Source organism: Vulpes vulpes, chromosome 13 (assembly GCF_048418805.1).
Source record: "Vulpes vulpes isolate BD-2025 chromosome 13, VulVul3, whole genome shotgun sequence".
NCBI lineage: Eukaryota > Metazoa > Chordata > Mammalia > Carnivora > Canidae > Vulpes > Vulpes vulpes.
In genome coordinates, this window is record NC_132792.1 from 80173341 (window position 1) to 80196861 (window position 23521).

General features: G+C 51.4%; 1 protein-coding gene across 1 annotated transcript in view; it reads right to left on the minus strand.

Moving 5' to 3' along the window:
• The window catches only part of LOC140595106 (uncharacterized), a 197132-nt gene extending 177445 nt beyond the window's left edge, over positions 1 to 19687 (minus strand). The window contains exons 1-3 of the mRNA XM_072733705.1: positions 19400 to 19687; positions 18512 to 18787; positions 18000 to 18432 (exon numbers count right to left, since the gene is read on the minus strand). Of these exons, the coding sequence (XP_072589806.1) occupies positions 18000 to 18432; positions 18512 to 18787; positions 19400 to 19687 (997 nt within the window). The remainder of the gene's footprint in view (positions 1 to 17999; positions 18433 to 18511; positions 18788 to 19399) is intronic.
• Between the last annotated feature and the right edge of the window lie 3834 nt (positions 19688 to 23521).

Below are 23521 nucleotides of genomic sequence, written 5' to 3' on the forward strand. Positions count from 1 at the left end.
GGGTACAGGGTAAAACGTGCGAGGACCATGAATGAACAGCATGAGCGAGAAAGCCACTGGGCTGGGCTGCCGCCCACCTGGGCCCTGGGCCTCTCTGCCCATAACCCACTTCAAATCTCTGCCTTCCATTTCTTTGTTCTATAAAATGAAAGTGAGTGGCCCAGGTCACCCAAATCCCCTCCAATGCTAGCACTCAATTCCCGACAAGCCAAACCACAGTCGTCTGGGGGCACTGTCACCTCATGATGGCACTGCCCTCAGGTTGGAGCCAGCCCCCAGGAAGGGACCCTCTCTGTCTGAGCCTGCCTACCAGGGGCTCTGAGTAAAACTCGGCCTAGGTGGCACCTGTGGTCTTATTTATTCTCAAGGACACCATAAAACAGGTAATTTTCACCCTGGATTTTTTTTTTTTAAGATTTTATTTATTTATTCATGAGACACACAGAGAGAGGCAGAGACACAGACAGAAGGAGAAGCAGGATCCCTACAGGGAGACCGATGCAGGACTCAATCCTGGGACCCCGAGGTCACACCTTGAGCCAAGGGCAGATGCTCAACCACTGAGCCACCCAGGTGTCCCTACCCTGGTTTTACTCAACAAGAAAAATGAGGCTTCAAAGTGTTACAGAACCTGCTCAGCTTCCCACTGCTGGTGAGAGGTAGAGCCAGTCAGTCTGACTTGCAAGGCCTCTGTTGTGATCTGAGGGTAGTTTGTGGGATTTTTACTTTTTGCTTTGTTTTTTGAAGCACCTGTGATAAGACTTTATCAGAAATGCATGGAAATATTCCAGACTTCACATGTTACAACGCAAAGAACAGTAGACTCTTGAACAACACAGTAGTTGGGGGTGCCAATGCCCCATGCAGTCAAATACCCATATATAACTTCTGACTCCCCAAAAGTTTTACCAATAGTCTACTGTTGACCAGAAGCCTTGTCAACAATAGAAACAGTTGATTAACACATACTTTGTATATGTATTATATACTGTATTTTGTAAGAATAATGAAGTAAGCTAGAGAAAACAAAATGCTATTAAGAAAATAATTCCAGGGGATCCCTGGGTGGCTCAGTGGTTCGGCGCCTGCCTTTGGCCCAGGGCACGATCCTGGATCCCGGGATCCAGTCCCACATCGGGCTCCCGGCATGGAGTCTGCTTCTCCCTCCTCCTGTGTCTCTGCCTCTCTCTCTCTATCTGTGTCTATCATAAATAAATAAATCTTTAAAAAGAAAGAAAATAATTCCAGGGATACCCGGGTGGCTCAGCGGTTGAGTGTCTGCCTTTGGCTTGGGGCGTGACCCTGGAGTCCTGGGATCAAGTTCCACATCGGGCTCCCAGTGTGGAGCCCGCTGCCTGTGTCTCTGCCTCTCTCTCTGTGTCTCTCATGAATAAATGAATAAAATCTTAAAAAAAAAAAAAGAAAGAAAGAAAGAATTCCAAAAAAAATACCTTTACAGTACTATACTATACTTACTGAAAAAAATCTGGCCTATAAGTAGACCTGCGCAATTCAAACCTATGCTGTTCAAGGGCCAACTGGATAATATCCAATTCACTGGATGTTTGATATGCCATTCAGTCAACTATGTATACTATAGGATAATAAAAATTCTTTTACTAAATTACCATATTCACAAAAACAATACAGAATCAATACTCTGACCCCCATCTTTTATCGATGGATCTTGGCCTAACAGAACCCCCATTTAGAACTTGCGAGCTAGTCTGACTATCCAGGAAGGCTCATTACACTACAGTTCGCTAGGCCCATCCCTAGAGTCTCTGGTTCAGGGTGTCTCAGTAGGGTAGGGCCTGATAATGTGCATTTCCCCCAAGTTCCCAGGAGACGCTGAGGTCACTGGTACAAGGACCCTATTTAGAGACTCACTCCTGTCTTCTTGCGCATCTAGCTCCTATTGGCTCAAGCATTCAAGTGTCCCGGATGTAAATCCACTGTTTTACCATCACGACTTTTTGCTCCTGTGTTCAGAGTAGGCCATCTACCTACTTCTCCCCCTCTGGCTCTCTGCACAAGAGAGGGCTGGCTTTCTGCCCCATTAGTTGGCTTTCTGCTCCACACCAGCTGGCAAAGACTGAAAGAAAAGGCCTTCTAAGTAAGCATCCCAGCAGGGAGAACTCCCTATGATGAGCCCTTGGATCAGAGGGAAGGCTGTTCCCCTTTCAAAGCATAAGATCTCCCCTTTCTGCCATACATTGGGTGTCTAATAAGTACTTACATCTACATACAATTGGTTTCTTCGCTTATCTTTTTTTCAAAGCTTTGAATTCTTCAAGATGATATGCTTTTTTTTAAATCTGAAAATACAGCTTTTTCAGAACTTTTCACACACACACACACACACACACACACACACACACCCCAACAGAATGCAACCAGGATTTTAAACAGTGGCTTCTGCGCAGAAGTCCAAGTGCGAGCTATGGCTGTGTTTCTCTGTTTGGCCTAATTGGAGTTTTCAGGTATAATCAAAGGATTGGCTGCTTTTGGAATACAGGTCTAAGTTGGGCGGTTCTTCACTTGATCTGTACCCCTTTCAGGGTTGCTGGTTGATGAGAACTGCTTGAAAATCAGCCTGGGAGAGGGTGAGGTCCTTACTGAGAGGGCCTTAAAGCAGCAACAGACAGCTCTGGAGCCAGGCTCAGGGGCTGCTCCACCAGACCCCTGTAAGGAGTTAAAAGGGCCTTCGGTGACCTCCACACTGCCTTTCCACCTACCTCTCCTGTGCCCACCTGAGGCCATTCTGGGAGGGCAGCAAAGAGAGGGCCCTGCCACTGGCTACACAGGCAGGCGACCAGGATCTAGTTCCAGCCCGGCCAGTGAACAATGAGTGTCCCTGGGCCACTTACTGGAGCTCCAGGGGTGATATTTGGTTGTATGTATATCTTGGGCAATGGGCCTGGATGACCTCAGACATCCACTTCGGCACAGTCTGTTAGCAAGAACAGGAAATGGTTTTGGCCAAATGTGCTAATGAATAAGCTTTTGAAGTGACAATACCTTGGCATTGGTGAACTGGGCATGACCAGGGAGGAACTATTGTTGTCCAAGAGCTGAAAAGCCTCACCTGCCAGGGCAGGACCCTGTGGAATCAGCTGGGGGGGGGGTGCTTCCTAGCAGCTGTCCCCCAATGCCCCATGGGCCCACCCTGACCACACCTCCTGCCACAGGGCTCCCTTCTGCACGGAAGGTAGACTGAGAGAACACCCCAGGGTGGGCTGCGTTGGACAAAAAGAATCCTTTCCCATTTCCTCTCCCTCCCAGTCTCTGCCTGACACCCCCTCTCCTAACATATGCATACTAATTTAACACATATGTTGTTAAAAATTAACCACTGAATTGTAAAACTAAAACAAACTGAATTCTATGGCATAGAAAGTATACCTCGATAAAGCAGTTAAAAATATTCTTTGAAAATAATTTTTTAGGGGGACTCCTGGGTGGCTCAGTGGTTGAGCATCTGCCTCTGGCTCAGGGTGTGATCCTGGGGCCCTGAGATGGAGTCCTACATCAGGCTCCTTGCAGGGAGCCTGCTTCTCCTTCTCCCTATGTTTCTGACTCTCTCTCTGTGTCTCTCATGAACAAATATATAAAATCTTAAAAAAAAAAATTTAGGGGCACCTAGGTAGCTCAACCAGTTAAGTGTCTGACTCTTGATTTTAACCCAAGAGTCTCAATCTCAGGGTTGTAAGTTCAGGCCCTGCATTGGGATCCACGCTGGGTGTGGAGCTTCCTTAAAAATAATAATAATGATGATAAAAATAATAATAATAGTTTGTTAAATGTAAAGACTTTATTTGATTGTTCTGCAATCAAAAGTAAAGGAACTTTGGTCAGGACATGGAGATGATCACATACACACGCGTGCACACACACACACACACACACACAGGACTAAAGCAAATGCTCCTAAGCAGAAATGAGAACAAAGGGCAGAACCAAAGAGGCAGCGAAGTGATCATAAGCAGCAACTAGGGGCATCTGAGTCAATGGATGACGCCACTTAGCAGGACAATGATACTCCTGGGCCTTTAGGAAGTGGCGACCCTCCTAGACACCCAAAAAGGCATCCGGTTCCCACTCTTCAGGGCACTCTTTACAGCATTTACCTTCTGATGGAACATCAAATGAGCAAATCAGGCCACACAATGAAGAAGCCGCTGGAACCCCTTCGCAGCCCTGGCCGGTCCGCGGCCCAGCAATCCCCAGGTTAGCCAAGCAACAGTGGGCGCAGAGAGCACTTTCCCTGTGTCGACCACTTTTGAAGACTTTTGTGATTCTACTATGTAATACTCCCTACTCTGACATGGGGTAGAACAGACTTCAGGTTGGCAACCCTTTTTTTTTTTTTTTTCATAAACTCCAAAAAGAAAATCTCCTGTCAGGCCATTTTTAAAATTCAGGAGACTTATACCTGGAAGACCTTGAAACTATCTCAGTTTCTTTACTTCCCGCTGCTCTGTTTTGTTTGGTCAAATCAAGCAACTGCCAATGGCAAGTTCTCTAATGATTGATAGAGGGTGGGGTGTGGGTAGCTGGGTGTTCTGGTGATGTTGGCTTGAAGGAGCAATTTGTGAAGAGCTCTCCGCTTATTGGGAGCTCAGCTACACCAGGGGTGAGGCTGATGACTCAAGCTGCAGGGAGGGGGGTGAGGGTGGGAAGCAAGGGACCCAAACCAGGAAAATATCAGATGCAGAGGGTTCATTTATTGTGACAAATCTTTTCTTTGTAATCATCTATAATAAGACCACAGTACACTGTGCCGTGCATATGATATATTTGGGGAAGGTAATGAAGTCCGGTGGATAGGCAGCATAACTCAGCTCCCAGCTAGTAAATCTTTGCTTAGAAGTAGGGTAAAGTCAGAGGTAGGTAAGGATATGCGTGTGTGTGCGTGTGTGTGCGTGTGTGTAAAAATTATAGGGCTGGTACATTAGCAAGGGCAAAAATTAGCCAAGTTCTACTACTACATCGAGATTTAGAACATCAGAGTACAGTGACTACATTTTTCTGTAGAGATCTTTACAGCTATTTGAAATTATGAACCCATAATATGCAAATGCACACAGCTAAGAAATACACATTCTTGGCAGAGACTGAAGATGTTATAATGTGTGCTGTAAACGGCGCCGCGTATGTGTATAAAATCCACGCGCACATACTAACTGGTCGATTATCCCCTCTAAAACCACACATAAATTTTTCTGACAGGAATTGGAATTTCGCACACATCCCAAGAATGAACAGACTCTTAATGTGCTGTGTGTGTATGGGTGGAGTATAAAAAAACAATAGAATGGGTCACTAGGCTAAGAGAGCTTTCGGATTCTCAGGCGCGACTACAAAGGAACTTGGCGCTACACATTCCTTTTGAACATGATGTGATATTATTCCTCATAGTTGATAATATTTATGAAGCGCCGGGCTCTGTGACAGCCACTATACTGGGTGTTTACCTCCTCTGATCCCATCTAAGAAGGGAAGGAGGGAGAGATGGGAGGGGACGAGGGGTGGGCATGGGTGCACACGCATGCACACGCACACACACGTGGGCGCACACACAGGGTGTGTCCTATTCAAAGGCTTGACCGCTCTGTTACACGGCGACTTTCCCAAGGAATGTGACAATTTACTAGGGTGGAAATGTGAGTTTGTCCCTGAGGCCGGCAAGAAGGGGAACTAGGTCACCCAGGTACCCCGGGGGCTGGGGCAGAGTCCCAGTAAAAAGATGTGTCCTTTTGTGGTGAGACGACTTCAGACCCGGAGTCAAAGTCTAGGCAATAGCCCGTCCTGAGCAAAGAAGAGGAAACTAGGGAACTGCAGTCCAGAATCTGAGAAGAGGTAACAAATTCCCAAAATAGAAGGTTGCTGAGTCAGGCCTGTGCAAATGCAGGGTCTTGAAAATCATAAGGAAGGAAAAGAAAAGCCTTTAGTTAAACAATGGCTTTTAATGACTTCTGCAAATAAGTGACGCTCAGCGAAGTGGCTCAGTCTGGTGCATCAGAATCTCTCATGAGAAATTTCTGGCAAAGCAACGAAGGCAGAACGCAGTGTGATTTAGTTTTCTATAATGTAAGCAGAAATATTATTTTATCAAATAATTCACTTTTACAATCCTTCTCTCCACCTCCACCTCCCCTTAAAAGCAGTTTAGGAAACTATCCGGGGCTTCAGGTAGACAAAGGCAAGCATGTGCTCGCTGGTTTTCCAGTGGCTGGCAGGACAGTGCCTGGGATTTCGCCCCACCCACCACCCCCACACCCCTCCTACCACCTTCTCATCTGTGCCACCCAGCTTGTGCACACAATTTCTGAGTTCTTGGAAACCCGCTGAAATCTGAGTTAGGAGATAATTTACAAAATGGACACAGGCACGTCTGACATCGGAAGTTAGCGGGAAATGGGAAGCATCTCCCTTCCCTTGGGGAGCTTTCTATATTTTGCAAAGTTGAAGCCAGGAGCCTGAGATGGACATTGCTCAACAGTGAGCCTTGAATCTACCAAGTCTTCATGAAGGCACAGATTCCTAACTGTCAGAAAAATAACAGGCAGGCTTTTTTTGTTCAAGTGGCTTGTATTTATGTGTAAATTAACACTAGGACAGAGAAACCTTGAGATTAAAAAGATGGATATAAATCCACCAGGGGAAGCCTATGCAAACTTGGGCCTTGGAATGGGGTCCTTGAATCTCTCTAGCACATCTCACAACCTAACCATTATACAGGATTCACTGGCCCCCAAGCCCTTTCTTCTGTTTCTGTCTATGCATCACCCCCAACAACACATATTACGTGGCCCACATCACACAGAAAATAACAAAAGAGGAATTCTCATCCTTGACCATGAACCGCAGGGTTGTGAGCAAGCGGCTCTCAAAGAAGTTGAAATATGGAACGCTCCATCTACATTGAATTCTAAAACATGGATAAATGCACACCCCTGTTATTTTAGTGACCTGGTATTCCTATGTGCTGGGAGTTGCAATTTTACAACAGTGATTTAAGTAGCTCCGAAGGCAATTTCCTAAAATGCCTTAAGACTAAGATATTGGTCAATGAATAAAAATAATCCCAGTTTGGTTCTAGACTGAAATAACATGTTTTTAATAGTCAGTATGACGTGGATTATTTCTTCCTAAATTCTTATCATTTAACGTGGATCTCTATAGTATGGCATCCCCTGAAGTGTACCAGAACTGAGCAAAAAACCAAAAAAAAAAAAAAAACCACCTGAAGTAAACTGAACAGAGGGGAAAAGCAGTGTAACAGTTAAGATTCGCTACACTCAATTCTCCAGGTCTGATCCCCTTCACCAAATGTATTTCCTCCTGCTTCCTACACAGGTTTTTCCACTGAGGAGCTACTTCTTCGATGAGCATGACACAGGTCATGTTGGTACTGCCACCATTCCTTTGCACAGGCTGTTCTCCCTCCTGGAATAATCTCCAGGAAACTTGGAGTCCATTTAAGTGCAGTAGAAAGAAGACAGGCTCTGGAATCTGAACAGATGGGCAGTGACTTATAGAGGCAGCAGAGAAAAAGCAAGGACGTGGTACCACAAGCTGTGGTCAGGAAACCGTGCTGCTCATGCAGCCAGGCAGCCCAGAGCCTGCTCCCTAGTGCTCTGCACCTCTAGCCCCAAGCCAAAGAGACCAACTCCCCCTCCATGATTTCTGTGTCCCTTTGTCCAGGCTGCCCCCAAGGCTGCATTAACTGTTCTCTTCTCCTAGTGAAGTCACCCCCAGATGTACCGCTCCCACCCCCACACTCTATGCCCAAATGCCAGGCCTACCTGTGTGCCCTGTCCTCTTTGTTCCCACCACCCCACCAACTGCCTGGCCCAGAGCCCGGTGCCCAGCACAGAGTAGAACTCAAGAAACACTGGTGTGAAGTATTTTTTTAAGATTATTTATTTATTTACTCATGAGAGACACAGAGAGAGAGGCAGAGACACAGGCAGAGGGAGAAGCAGGCTCCCTGTGGGGAGTCCGATGTGGGACTTGATTCCAGGAACCTGGGATCATGCCCTGAGCCGAAGGCAGACGCTTAACTGCTGAGCCACCTGGGTACCCCAAGAAACATTGGTTTAATAAATGAATGTTGACCATATGATTCATTTTTCCAGAAAGTTCAATGTAAAAATTATTTATTCTACTCTTAACCCTTAAACATGTAAACATCTTCCAGGCATCCTGCAAACAGTAAATCAGAAAACTTAAAATGCTATCAATCTGTCTGCAGTCAAAAAACTCCAAGGACTGCTTTAATTTAAAAAATAAAATAAAATCATTGGGGACGTCTGGGTGGCTCAGTGGGTTAAGTGTCTGCCTTTGACTCAGGTCGTGGCCCTGGGGTCCTGGGATCAAGTCCCGCATCGGGGTCCCCGCAGGGAGCCTGTTTCTCCCTCTGCCTGTGTCTCAGCCCCTATCCTCTCCTCATGCTCTCTCTCTCTCTCTCTCTCTCTCAAATAAATAACTAAATAGAATCTTTTTTTATAAAAACCATTGGGTAAAAACCAAGACTATTACATAAGCAAAAGACTGGAAACGACCAAAATGACTATCTATGAGGGGGCTGGTTAACAAAGTCAAGGAAGACCCAAACAATGGAATCTACATAGTTGAAACAAACAAGCAAAAAAAGAATCAAGAAGTTCTTTATAGTCAGATAATCAGATGTCCCAGAAATTTAGTGTTGCATGTGAAGTAGAAAGTGAAATATAGTGTGTATGGAATGCTCCCATTTGGGTAAAAAACTTCAAAAATACAGACATACGTGGATATACACATGGGCACACGGAGATATATTTTCCTGTATATTCATGACATCTCTTCACACTGAAAAACCAGTGACAGTGGTTACCTCCATGTGGGGGAACCAGGAGAGGAGGAGAGATAAGGATATTCCATTTTGAATACCCTTTTGTACCTTTTGAATGTTAAACCATGTAAGTGTTGACCTATTCAAAAAAATTAAATTAAAAATTCAAAGCAAACAATGTGTGGAAGAGTAATAAAAAAATCTAGTTTAGGAAAACATAAGAGAGAATTCCTCCTTTAAAAAATGGTTTAAGGCAGCCTGTTGTTGAGTCATCTGTAAAACGTGAAGACAAAATCTGGGAGGCACCCTTCTGTGGCAGAAAGGATGCCGTGGCAGGGGTGGCCGCCCCTGCTGCCTTCCTGGATGACCTGGGAGTGGAGGGGCCTTTCTGACCCTCAGTCTCCTCCTTTGTGAAAGGTGAGTGTTTGGACCAGCTCTTAGTGCAGGCCAGCCTTTTCCCCACATGGGAGGAGGAGCTGGCCCTCGGGTGGATACACCTAGTTATTTGGTGACAATCTACTTTAAAAAGAAAAGATGTCCTTTAAAAGGAGAAAGAGGGACGCCCAGGGGCCTCAGTGGCTGAGCATCTGCCTTCGGCCCAGGGCATGGTCCCAGAGTCCCAGGATCCCGCATAGGGCTCACTGCAGGGAACCTGCTTCTCCCTCTGCCTGTGTCTCTGCCCCTCTCTCCATGTCTCTCATGAATAAATAAATAAAATATTTTATTAAAAAACCTTTTTTAAAAAAAAAATAATAAAAGGAGAAAGAGAGTGCCCCACCCACCACATAGGAGTCTGTGGCAGGGAGATAAAAACCTCAAATCCCTCCCTACCAGAGTGCAATAAAACCAATGTGTCTCACTTCAGGAGCTTAAAATACATTTGCAGACACACCCTTCCCTCCAAACACACCTGCTGCCTTTTTCTTTCCTCTTCCCACATCCTCTCTGGACAGGCCGAGTGCCCAGTTATGACAGAGCTGAAATATTTCCTTTTTTGTTCTAATATTTCTTGCGTGGACCCTCCCCCGTTTTATGGCTGCCATTCACACTGCCATCTGGGATGACCCAGGAACAAGAAGACGCTTCATGACTTAAAGACAATGAAAACATGTCCTTTTAAAAATAAATAAATAAACAATAATAATAGTCATGCTCGGCCACTTCTATCCCCAAAACACAGCGTTTACATAAAGAATCTAAGGCAAAAAGAATCACAAGGGCAACTGACTGGTGGTGATTGGGTCCTGGCATTGCTAAAGAGGCTTACGTGTACAAATTGTCCGGACAGAACTTTCTATGGATGCTTGAGAACGTGGGGGCCTGGACATCCTCTCCACTGCCCTAAATTTCTCTTCAAGCCCACCTCCACCCTCTTCCAACTCGGGAAGGCACTGAATTTATTCTGCTTGCCTTTTGCTCATGGGAACCACAGGGGTAGCTCATTTTGCACATGGCAAAACTCAGGCCGGTGAAGGTGAGAGGGCTGCCCCGGGCCCGGGCTCCAGCCAGGACTCGAGGGCCTTTGCTTCCTCCCCAACTACTGGCTTTCCTGCCGTCCTGTCCAGAGGCCTGGCGCACTGCCCGCGGTGTGCACCCCACTCCCAGCCTGGGGAACACCAGCCTCCCCAGACTGCTCCCCCTCCACCCCCGGCCCAGGCCATGGGCTGACTGGGTAGCCCCAGGGCCAGCTGAGCCCCCACAGTGTGCCTGGTGGCACCTGCAGAAACGGCGATCCTTTGGACACATTCAGTTAAATTAAATGCATTTCCTTTTTCCTTCTGTTTCCTTTGACTTTTTTTTTTTTTTTTAATGTGGCTACTGGGAAACTTAAAATTACATAGATGACTCGCACTATATTTTCACCAGGCTGCGCTGCTCCAGGTCATATGGTCTTACCCGGTTAGCTCCCAATCAGCAAAACCAACCAGCCCTATGTGCCACTCTCTGTGTGGCCAGACATTCTCTATTCTAAAGACCGACCCATGTCCAGGAGTGAAGGAGTAAAGAATGCACCCCTGCCAGCGACATCTAAAGTCTCAGGGTGGTTCCCACAAGTGTATCTCCCCTTCCATAGCGGGGACAGAGAAAGGGATTCTGGAAGCCCTCAGGTGACACAGACTCTACCTACATGAGCGGTGGCTTCCCTGCGGTCGTCTTTCCTAGAGACAGGATTTTTAGCTCTTCAAGTATAGTGGTAGCTTGGGGAGGAAGAAGGATACACTCTTGGATGTTTGGGTGCCCCCAACCTCATTCTTCACTCTCCTCCCTTCAGGTTAGGAGCAGAATTCACAGAACCCACGACTAACAGTGGCTTTCATGGATGCATGCCTGTCTTTGCTAGGAGTCAGGCTGAGGGCTTTGTGTGGTGTATCATGTCCTCTCCTTTCCCACCCACCTCATGAAGTTGGTGTTCATAGTTTTCCAGATGAAGAAACTAAAGCTTTAAGAGATTTGACACCATGACCAAGGTGACCTCAGGAAAGTGGCCAAGCCATAAGGATTCAGGTCTCCTCAGTTCCAAGCCCCATGCTCCTCACCATCACTTGACTTCTTGAGGTCTCGGTTTCTTAACCTGTTGTATGGCGATGATACCAGCCAAGAGACGGAGTGGAGCCCTGGGGCCCAAGGCGACCTGTCCTCCCCTAGAACTAGATTCTGGGCTCATGAGGAGCCACCATTTTGAAGGGCCCCCAGCTCTTGCCATTCCCTCTTCCTGGGCTCACGAACCCTTGTTGTGTCAACTCTGAGTCTGCCCACAGCCAACTCTCCTGTCTGGGTGCCCTCTACTTCTTGCCTTCAGGGAATTAGGTCCCTCCAGTCCCTTATATCAAGACTCCATCTAAACATCACCTCCTCCAAAAACCCACCAAAACTACCAAGTCAGAGAACTGCCTCTCATGTGGCCCTTTCCTGCTTCCCAGGATGTAATGATCTTCTTCCTCATCCCTTTACCCCCAGCGCCCTGCGCTCCCTCCCAGCCAACCTCAGTCCCAAAAGAGGCCCTGACATGGACCGGCCTAATCGTGGTCCCTCCTCCCACAGGAAGGATTCTGCGTGGCAACAAAGCCCCCAGGCTCCCGAAGAAGCAAAGGTTGTCTCTAAACAGCCATGCCCTAAACACACTAAGTCAATGACATGGGTTCATATTTCTCAAGATTCTCCTGCTCTTCTTATTTTGGGGTCAATGAATGATCAGTTCATGTGCTCTGGGTTCATTTTCTTACAGGTGTGTAATGGTTAAAGTGTGACATGTGACTTGAGAGAAGGCTACACATCTATTAAAATACATTTCTAGAGACCTGATGGCGCTGAGAAATGCAACTGAATGCTCTGTAAGGAGACATAAACCGGAGACATAAACACCATAAACCAGTAGCTCCTCACCCGGTGACCAAGAGAGGCCAGGAATGAGAGGTCCCTTCCAAAGCACATCCTCCACATGCTGGAGGCAGGGACTGTTCTCCTCATTTAAACTCCATTAGGTAAAGTTCACTAAAATCTTCCCCATCAATGGAGAAGATGCAGAGAATAGATTTTCTTCTAAATATCAGTGGTTCACAGTGGGAATGGCTCAGGCTTCTCAGGAGAAGAAGCCTTTCTGTTTATTAAGAGATGGCCTGGGTTGACAGAAGCTCAGAAAACAATGTGCAGGGGGATGGGCGTGTGCGTGTGCGTGGGCGTGTGTGTGTGTGTGTTTTGGCGGGAACAGAAAAAAGACTGGAAGGAAATGCACCGAGATCGCGGTGTTGTCACAGTTTGGGAGTTTAATTTTACAACGTTTCTACACTTTCTGAATTTTCTACCTTGACTCGCGTTGCTTTTATAATCAGAGAAGGAGCAGTAAACCGAATGCTAATCGTTTTTTAATTTCCTCAAGAATCTGTTTTTACAGGCACCATTTCAGTGGGGTTTGGAAACCAGCAGGGTGTGAAGCACAGATGAAATCCCCCATTCCTGCAGGGCTGAGTGTACCCCTTGGCCCTGAAGAGAAGCCCTCCCTGCATCCACGCTGGCAGCCAGCTGTCCACAGCTGTTCTGAGGAGGCAGCAAATGAATGGTGCTGATGGAAAAACACAACATTCCTGACTCTCCAAGGATGGCATTCTGCTTGGAACTCTTGCTCACCAAAGAAGTAAATAAACAGAGAGAGAGGTGGCAGCCAAGCAAAAGCCAGAGGAACTTCAGTCCTGGAGGTGGGTCAGCTGCCTGGGCCCCTGACTCCTCACACGGCATCAGAAAAAGGAGCCCTGTGCCTAAAGCCAACCAGCCCTGTGGAGTCAGGGCTACCACCAGCTGCCTGACTGTACCCCCCACCCCCGGCTGTGCCTTGTCAGGGCCACCTCCCCTCCTTGCCATGAGCAGAGCATCTGGGAGCAGGTTTCACTCCTGCCTCCAGGCTGAAGAGGTCCCAAGGTTGAGGCACCTGGCTGGTTCGTCATCACAGAGCCCCAGCACTCACGGGCAGACCCACTCATTTCTTGGGGCACCACTCCCTGCCCGGCACTGTTTTGGGGTGGGGAAGATGATGGGGGACCAGAACAGGCAGGGCCCCTGCCCTACTGGAGCTTACATTCCAGTGGGCAAGACAAGCGATAAACAAGAAGAGAACCAAGATCGCATCCCAGACACAGGTGGGTGCTGTGAAGCATCTGACAACGGGAGGAAGGTGGGGGGACCCAAACGTCAAGGCCGGGGACCAGATGGGGGGAGATCAGAGGGAAGGAGCGCACCAGATGGAAAGAACAAGCGAGGACAAGCGCGGGAGCATGATGGTGTGCTCCAGGAACCCCGGGGCCCAGCAGGTGCTGTCCCGGGAGCGGAGAGTCGGAAGGCAGGTGGGAGCCACAGGAGGGTGAGCAAAGGAGCATCTCACCTGCCTACTGAAAGGAAACCCACTGTGCATGCTTGGTGAGGCGGGACTGGGGAAGGGCCACCACTGTCCCCTGCTCCCGGCATCTCTGGCAGCACCATAGCCCACCCACTGGGTCCAGGGCTCCTCTCACATGCACTCTGATCGTGCCTCCCCGCCCTCCCGACACCAAGGAACCCTGCTGATGGCAAGGAAGAAGCAACCCTGACCGACGCCCACCCCGCCACCAGTGCCCCCCGACCCCGGCACTGGCCTAGAGAACGTGTGCAATACCCAGGACAGTGCTGCATGCTGAGGATGTGACAGTGAGCATCCCACCAGCCTGCCGGCGGGAGCCCCCCGCTTGTGATGCCCGCGCCAGGCTCACCGGGCACCGCCGTGGTCCCGGAGCTGCCTCCCACCCCACCCCCCCCCACCCCCCCCCCCGCCACCTCTGCACCCCGGGCCTCCCGCCTGCCTTCTCTCCCTGGCAAAACCTGCTGCAAGCCCCTGGAATGGTTCCGATGGGAGGATTAATTCAGTGCGAGGAGCTACACAGAGAGATGAGCACTGTGCCTCGCTGCTTCCCCCACAGCCCACCCTCACTCTTCCGACCACCAGCCCAGGGAGGAAACATGCCCCATTGCAGCGACAAGGCTATGACTAGTGGAATGGCAGATACTATTTCTCTGAAGACAACAGAGACTCGGGTGTTTGTGAGGGGCTGGTCCAGGGTAGGGTTGGGCGGGGGGGGGGGGGGGGGCGGGGAGAGCCCCACACCTGCCCAGCCAGCACCACACACGACCGCCTGAGCTCACGGTCCGGGGGAACCACATGTGATACGCCACTTTCACAATCTCCTCTCGCATAAAAATCACTGTTACCGTTATGCAGAAAAGCCAAGGACCCCCACTTTTGCAGATTCTTAAGTTCTGCTCTGTGAGATCTCTGGGGTATGCTTCATTTCTCTGCAAACAGTGGTGACGGGGGTTGGCGGGAGAGGTCAGTGCCTGAGAAAAAGTGCACACATAGAGACTCTAGGAAATCTTTGTATCTTAAAACCTCAGAGCAGCTCAAGTTCCCCAGAGCCCTCCTGGGGGGCCTCTTCAGCACGGGTCAGGGTTCGCACCAATACCCACCATGCAGTTGGGTGGCAGATTTCTTCCAGTAGGGCACGGCCATCCTGGGGAGGAGTCACCACAGAGGGTGGCTCCAGACCCTTGAGTCTCTTCTTCCCAGGAGGGGAAGAGGGGTTATAAATAGCCTGGACTCTTTCAGCCCTCCTCAGGCACAGATCCCACACCCCCGTCCCAGCCTCAGCCAGCTGGTCCCTCCTCCCCCAAGTTCCCACAGCCTGCTATAAGAGGGAGGAAACGGCTCACCCACTGTGGGGGTGGGGCAGAAAGCCCTGCCGGCCCCCATCAGAGCTGGTGGCCTCCCATCAATTATAACCATAAGCCCCGCCACACCTCCGCACCCTGCTGCAGTGGCAGCACTGGATAGAGGCAGGGGGGCAATATGATTAGGGGGGCCTCTTACCCACCTGGCCACCCCAGAAACCCTGAGCTACATGTCCAGAATGTGTTAATGCACCCTCTCCTCTCTGCCTCAGCTCCCCCACCTGTAAGATGGACAAACAGCGGAACTCCCTACCATTGTGGGGATGGCCATGACCTGAGATACATGGAAGCCAAAAGGCACTGTCTACTGTAACCCTGCATTGTCGTGATGACGTCAGACCTTGGTTTCTCCCACAGGAGCCCAAGAACAGCTGTGGGGACACTGATTCTTATCTGTTCACAAGAGCAGAAGAATTATATTTGGTGGCATTGTGTTGGCCTCGAATTCTTGATACCGCGTGCCCTTGACAGCGATAAAACTTACAAAACATTCTCTCTCACCAGACATTTCTGACTAATACAGGCTGGCATACACCGCACCCAGACGTATTTTGATTTAATATGGTTCCACTGGACTGCACACGACAGTGGATCCCAAGGATGAGCGTTGCCCTAGAATATTTTGGTGGGGGTAGGGGTGGGAGTGGGGTGGGGTGGGGGTTGGGAAAGCTCCCAACCATCATTCTGTTTACCATTCGAACCATTCCCATCCATACACACTGGTAAGAAACAAGTGGCTAAGATCTAAGTGGCCAACTCCTAGTTCTTTTTAATTAAGACACTTTGTTTGCTCAATAAAATACGGCATAAAAAGCATTTACTGAAAACCCACTCATTGATGTCTAATAGCTGTGTCAAATACTCATAACAACATTTATTCCAACACCCCCAGATAATTGCTCATCTTTCTCATTTGGTATCCACAACAGCACAACATTTGTGTCCAAGTGTAATTGATCCAGAATTGGGCTCCCTTTCAAAAATATCTGTAAAACCTAATTACCAGGAAAACAGAGTTCTGGCATCCTACGGAAAGAGGGTGCTTCACAATGAGACAAGCTGCAAACTCATCTTGGCCAATCAAGCTGCATTATGTTACAAAAGGAGTTTGAGGAATTTGGGGTGAGGAGGGAGCAGGAAAAGTTGGAATAGAGTCAGATTGAAATCTTCAGTGATAGTCCTCATTTTTTTATTTTCTTAAGCCAAGGGCAGAGAATAGGAAATATACCACATTAGTTGGCAAGCATGGACATAGAAAGTACCAGATAATGACCTCATGATGGGCTCGGGGTGTGGGGTGGCATCTCGGACCTCAGGCCCTGCGAGGCCTTGCTGAGGGAACTGTGTCCACCCTGGTCTGGGAGGCTGATGTCATTTTTTTTGTCTCCCAGGATCACTAACTGCCATGGCAGGTCACTTTCCCTTGGGCCTGAAGCTGCTCAACTGTAAAATGAGCGTTCCTCCTATCTTTAGGGCATCTTTCTGCTCCAAAATCCTGTGACCTTTTCTTTTAAAGCAAAGGGCACACTTGCTTTCTACTCCGGTACTCTGTGGGGTTGGGGGAGCAGGGAGTGGGTGCAGGGGCAGCAGGGATGAAGGACTCCGTGTTTCCAACCAACTCTCAGGCATTTCTGTGCAGACTTGCACCAGCTGGGTATCAGACCCATGCCGAGGATAAAGATTTCTTTCAGCCCAGGACCGACCTACCAGGGTGGTTCTAACCTCGCTACCCTGGGCTCGACAGCAGGCCAATGGGGAACTGGGCCAAACCACCGGACTTCTTGGAGCCTCTCTCTCTCTCTCTGCACATCTTCCTCTTCTGAGGCGTGTTCCCTTCCCACCTTCATCTTCTTCTTTCTGCCCCCAGAGGCCCCAGAAACCCCAGGCCCGGCTCCCCTCGTCCCTGGCCCCTCCTCGCCTAGTTTGGGTATCGGCCTCCACAGCTGGTTTCAAAGGAAAAGCGTTGTTGCCGCTTTGCTTTTCTTTGGCTCCTCCTAGCTCTCCGCCTAATGAAATCAGACAGGCAGCGCGAACAACAGAGCAGCACAGCGGCCAGGGACCCTCGGGTTTCCGAGGGGCAGGGGCGCGCGGCTAGGGCTGGAGCGAAGGCGCGGCGCGCGGCTCCTGGGCAGGGGCCCTGCGCGGGCTGCCGGCCGGGCGCACGGCCGGGCTGGCCTCGGCTCCTTCCCGAGGCACGCGGGGGCCCTGCGCCTGAGCCCCTTTCTCGCAGCTCCCGCCCGACGGCCGCGCGGGTCGGAAGGGCCCGCCACGAAGCCCGGGAGCCGCGTCGCGGGGTGCGGGTCCCCGACTTTCCGGGCCCCTCCCCAATCTCCAGGAGGAGCCGGTGTGAGGCGCGGATGCCAAACTCCCGGTAAACCGTCACTCTCCAAAATGCTCCCGCGCCCTCCCCGCAGAAGTGCGGCAAAACTTCTGGCAGAAACCACCTGTGGCTGCCGACAGGCCCGCCCCGGCCCGGCCCGGAGGCGCCGCCGCGCCCGGGGCCGCACGCGCCCGCACAAGTTCCCCGCCGCCCCGCGCGCCACTTCGCTCCGGGCCGCGGTGCCAGCCAGGAGGCGCGGCGCCCGCTCGCTGGCTCGCTCCCGGCCGGCTCTCCCCGCCTCCCCCTCCCCCGCCTCCTCCCGCCGCATGGCCGCCGCTCGGAGCCCCTGAATAGCCAGCGCAGCCCCCAGCTCCTGCCCGCCGCGCCGGGGCGCCCCTGCCCCCGCCGGCGCCCCGGGGCGCGCAGCCCGCCGGCCTCCTCGCCACAGCCCCGAGGCGGCGCTCCGCTGCGGCGGTGCGGAGCCGCCCTGCCCGGGAGCCCCGCGACCCCCGCCCCGCCCGGGCCGCCGAGGTGCGGCGGAGACCGTGACCCCAGCGCCGGCGCCCGAGCGCGGCGCGCGAAGCCACTCACCTCCGCGCGCGCCGGCCCCGCGCGCCTCCCGCCCTTGGCGCCGGCCGCGGTCCCCGCGTCCTCCGCCGCCGCGGTCCGTGCCGCGGTCCGTGCCTGTGCGCCGAGCAGCGCGGGCCGCGCTGTCAGAGTCTCGTGGCGGGGCTGCGCCGGCGGGTGTGGAGCCGAGCGGCGGCGGCGGGCGCGCGGGCAGCTCCTCCCTCCCGCCGCGCCTCCGCCCTCCGCGCGCCCCGCCTCCCGCGCCGCGGCTGTCAGCCCCGCGCCCCGCGCCCCGCGCCCCGCGCCACCCGCGCCCCCGCGCCCCCGCGCCACCCGCTCCGGGGGCGCACGGGGCGGAAGGGCCCGGATGTCTCCGGCCGCCTCCCCGGCGCCCCCTCCGCGCCCGCCACGCTCGCACTTGCTGCGCCCCGACCTCCTCCCCGGCTCCGCGGAATTTCTATTTCGACAGCAACTGTGGGGGGGCGGCGCGGCGGGGGCGCCCGGGGCGCGCGGAGGCGGCGGGCGGCCGGCAGGACCGGCGCGGGGGCGGAGGGGGGCCGGGCAGAGCCGCCATCCGCTCGGAGCTTTTTTTCTTTCTTTCCTTTTTTCTCTTTGCCTCCTCCAGGATTTAAAGGGACAGCCCCGGCCGAGGCGAGGGCCCGGCGGCCGCCGTTTCTCCGGTCTCCAGACGCCCTCTGCGGCCGCCGGCCCCCGCGCCCGAGCACCGGCTCCCGGCCGCCGGGTATTTTTAGGTCCACACCCGGCCCGGGGCAGCGCGGCGGCAGAGCCTGGCTCGCTCGCCCCGCGCTCGGCTATTTTTACAGAGTCCGGTTGGGGGAGGAAATCAAACAACTCGGCAGATGCTTTCCCACCCGAAAGCGGGGAGGAAAGAGCGAGGGCGAGAAGTTTCCCCAGTGCTCTCGGGATCCCGGCGACTCAGAAAGGCAGCGAGGCAGGTCTCCGCCGGAGACGGCCGGGGCTCGCAGGCGCTGGGGCGCCGCACCCCGCGGGAGAGCCCTGCCCGGGGCCGCTCGGACGCGGCGTCTCCCTCCCTTCCCGCGCGGCGGCCCCGCACCCCGCGGCCCCGGGTCACTGCCCCGAGCGGCCTTACAAGGCGGCCTCGCGAGGCATCCGATGCTGGCCCCGCCCCCACGGCCCGGCCACGCCCCGGCCACGCCCCCACGGCCCGGCCCCGCCCACGGCCCCGCCCCGGCCCCGCCCCCACGGCCCGGCCCCGCCCCCGCCGGTCCCGGGCTCGCGGGAGAGTCCAGGTGGGACCCGCTGCGCCGAGCGCTGACGGGCAGCGCGAGGGGCCGGCCCCGGGGAAGGGGGGCGGGGGCCTCGGCGGGGAGGGACGCTGAGGCAGCCGCCAGCAGCCCGGGGCAGCCAGGGACCGGCTCTCCTCTCTAGGCGGTGGCCCGCACCCCCTGCGCCCTGGGGCGTCGGCACCCGGGGCCCGGGCGCGCCCACCTGCGGGTGTCGGCCGGTCCTCTCCGGGCCCCTCCGTCAGGCCCGCCGCGGGCAAGCTTGCGGCCCCCAGGCTCCAGCTTGGGGCTGAGCTTTCCCGAGCCGCGCCGGGCGTCCGGGACGGCGAGAAAACGCGTCCCTTCCTCCGCGTCCCTGCTCCCTGCTCCGGCCACCGACGCGAGAGCAGCGGGGCCGCCGCCGTCCGGGTAACGTCTTCTAAGTTGGAGATGCGCCAGGGCATCCATCACAGAAGTCACAAAAATAAATGCGTGGACCTTTTGCTTGGCACTGATTGCGACGGTCGCTCATTGGCATGTTTTGTTTTGTTTTGTTTTGTTTTGTTTTGTTGACCGTTTCATTCGTCGTGTGATAAATGCACGTTGTTAGGCACCACATCGAGGAGAGGAGGAAAACACTCTGGAACGGGATGTGACGCTGGACAGCAAGGTGCACGCGTGAAAGGGGCATCTGGGACATCGGGTTGTGCAGATCATGTTTCATTTGCTAGAGAGACCTGACTTTTCCTAACAAGTAAATGTCATTCATTAAACAGTTTGAATAACAACCGTATCCAAACTGTCCAAGGGCTTGTCTAGGGAAGTCAGTCTTAGAAACAGAGTTTCAGATTCAGGATATCAGATTTCCAAGCCCTAGAAGCCATCACCCTCCTACATTAGGTTGTCACGCTCCTTTCCTTTCATCAAAGGGCCTTTGGCAACTTGGGGTACTGCTGACCCAGCCGGTGTGGGGAAGCTTCTAAGCCAGAAGCACCGGGGGGGGGGGGGGGGGGGGAGCTTCTGGGGAGTACCTGAGGATCTCAGCCCTGGAATGGCAAGGCACCTGCAGACGGTAGGACTGCGATTCTGGGGCTGAGGGCAGCTACAGCCATGTGAAGGGTGTTTTCTTTGACAAAAGAGGGATTTTGCACTAAATTAGAAATGTCTCTAAATCAGAAAGATTTTCCTTCTCTGGGTACAGGTGGCTCCAAGCAGATGTTTTTGCTTTGGCCACTGAATGGCTTTCCATGCCATGAGCTACGGGAGGAGGGCTCCATGTTCCTGACAGTGAGCCTCAGTGTTACTGAGCCTAATCGCACAGGCAAAAGTTTTATAAACGGAAGAGCAATCAGGATGAGAATGGTCTGCATTGGTGATATTATATAGAATGTCTTTGAAGAAAGCAGCTATTACGCCACCTTTATGATTTTTGTTCATTTGATTTTTTTTCCCACAAGACTTTGAGCTCCTTCCTCATCTTGGCATCCTCAGCGCCTAATACACCTACCACTTAATAGGTGCTCATTAAAAGACTAATAAATCAAATGAATGAAGCGTCATTTTAGAACGGTTGAGTAGATGGTGGTAACACATAAGGACAGAGATCCAGAGAACGTTGGAAGAGTCGTTGGCAGTTTATTTGTCTATATGTAAGTGCAACGGTGGACTTTGCCATAAGTGATGGGATTTACAGGCTCTTCTACTTATTAGCCATGGGACGTAGAAAAGCGTGTCACTCATCTCCTCAGTTTCCAAATCTATACAAAAGGGATAATAATGGGAAATTTTCAATCCCATAGAGATCCTGGAATGACCAGATGAGAAAAGCTGCGGGCAGGTGTTGCCCCGTGAACAGCATGCATTAAGGAGCTACTGTGTGTTGAGCATGGTGGAGTACATTATAGTAAATTATCAATATTAGTTGTCAGGACAACGTCATAGAAATGATCAGAGAAGTGGGTTCCAAGTTTTGCCTATGTCCCAAGGATAGTGAAGGGCTGGTTCCAGAGAAGGGGGAAAGGACGGGAATTAGCATTTACAGAGCTCCCTCTAGAAGCAGAACTCATGACAGGCGCTGTTGTATGTGCCTCCTGACCACCATGCGAAATGTATTTCGTGATCATTTATTGATGAGAAATCTGGCGTCAGTAGCAATGGTGAGGACCAAGGTCCCACAGAGGAGAAGTGATGGAGGCAGTGTTGGGACCCAGGTTTGTGAGTTCAGGAATTCGGCTGCATTCTACCCAGCCGTGCTGCCTCTAGAGGAGAAAGAAGAGGCTTTGAGGAAGTCAAGGCTGAAGAGAATTATAAGATAACCATGGTCCAGGTCACCACGAGGCAGGGTGGGGCAGGACCCAGTCTCAGTGGAGAGAAACTGAGACTGGAAGAGGTGGCACATGACTCAGTCCTTTATGTTTGGATGGTTTACATCTCCCTGTTTTAATTTTTTAATAATTCCAGATTTTCAGAAAAGTTAGAAAGCTAATACAAAGGATTCCCATCTGCCTTCACCTAGATTCCGCAAATGCGAACATTTCCCATGTTTGCTTTATCTTGCTGTCTCTCTATATATGCATGGTTGTCCTAAACTGTTTGAGAGTAAGCTGAACAGATGATGGTCTTTTACTGATAAAGCCTTCAATGAAGGTTTACCAACAATTCTTACATAATTAAAATCGGGAAATCGCCTTCGATAGTATTATCTCATCTAAACCATTCCTAGCTATCGCCAATTATCTCATTCATGGCAAAAATGAAAGACATAAACTCTGATCAGGATTCAATCCAGGATGGTATATTGCATTCAGTTGTCATAGCTATTAGGAGGTTATTCTTATTATTAAAAATAAATGTTATCAATTTTAATTTCTTCTTTTAAATGGTCATATGTGTAATGGTCCATATGGGGTCATGAAGACAATCTCCTTGCTCAACCTTTACACAGGTTCCTCTGATCCCTCTTTCTGGTGAGGCCTCACCCTTGGGCCCCATCTTCAGCCTGCCAAACCCAGCTGTAGCAAGAATCCTGCTAAGTCAGTTTATCCCCCCACCCTTGATTTCGGATAGCCCCAGCTTGCCTGTAGCAAGAATCCTGTTAGATCAGTTGAGCAAGAATCCACCTACCCTTGATGTTAATAATTTTCCATCCACTGACCCCTACCCTTTCTTGGCTACAAATCCTCATTCCTCTCCTGTCGTGGTTGGGCCTGATCTCTCTCCCCTGTTGCAATACCCCTTTTGAGTAGTCTCGAGGAGTCCTACTTACCACTTTAACAAGTGTTAGAACAATTTCTTCTTTAACAGCACCAAAGAAAATATAGAAAAAATTAAAACCCATCTGTAATTGCCCACCAGATATAACCTTAATTAATCCGTGGTTAATTCAAATGTATTAATAGTCGATTTCTTTTTAATGTACATGTGTAATCCAAGCACACAACCACCACCCCCTTCCAGGGGCCAGCTTGCCCTAGAAAATATTGAGGATATACAAGTTCTATTTATCATTCCTCCAGAAATTTTTCCTCAATGTCCCAGCTTGGCCATAGCCCACCTTGCCCATTAGCTCCTAACCCAAAACCCCAGTTACTACCTCCCTTGAAAAAATGCTGCAGCCCCTAATAGCCCTAAGAAGAAGCTGATGTGGGCAAGCCACACCCTGCATACCTATCTCTTTTGTTTGCAACATGAGGGCTTACAGAACTCTACTAGCTAACAGATTTGATAAAGCATTGCAGTAGCTCAAGAGAATTAAAATGTGAGACTGGACAACCAAAACTGCAAGAGATGACTTACCCCACATTTCAGGGAAGAGCCACCAGGCATTCAACCCTCCACAGCGGGTCCCTTGAAGGTGCACCTCGCTTCCAACCTGGCGCCAACTTTGTTCATCTGCCCTTCAATATGACTCTCCACAGGAAAGCCTAGACCCTGACCTCAGGGGATGGGCTTTCCCTGGGGCCTCTATCCCATCATTTTCCCAACATATAGTTCACAAGCCTCGGTTGGTCAAGACATCTGTGTGACACTCTGGGGTGGTGGTAGTTGAGTGGTCACCAATGGGGCTCTTCAATGATGGCCATTGGCATTTCAAGTATGGCGGAGCAGCTGAGCAAGCCAGGGCAGGTGAGGTCCACAGGCAGTTTTAGCCTCCTTCAAGATCTTCCCAGTTGTCTGAGTTGCAGGTGTGCGAGTAATTGTTGAAGCCAGTGTGCACACATGCACACTCCCACACACATCTTCAAAGACAATTCTCAGAGCTGATTCAGTCTAAATCTATGAGGATCAGAGAAACAATTTGCT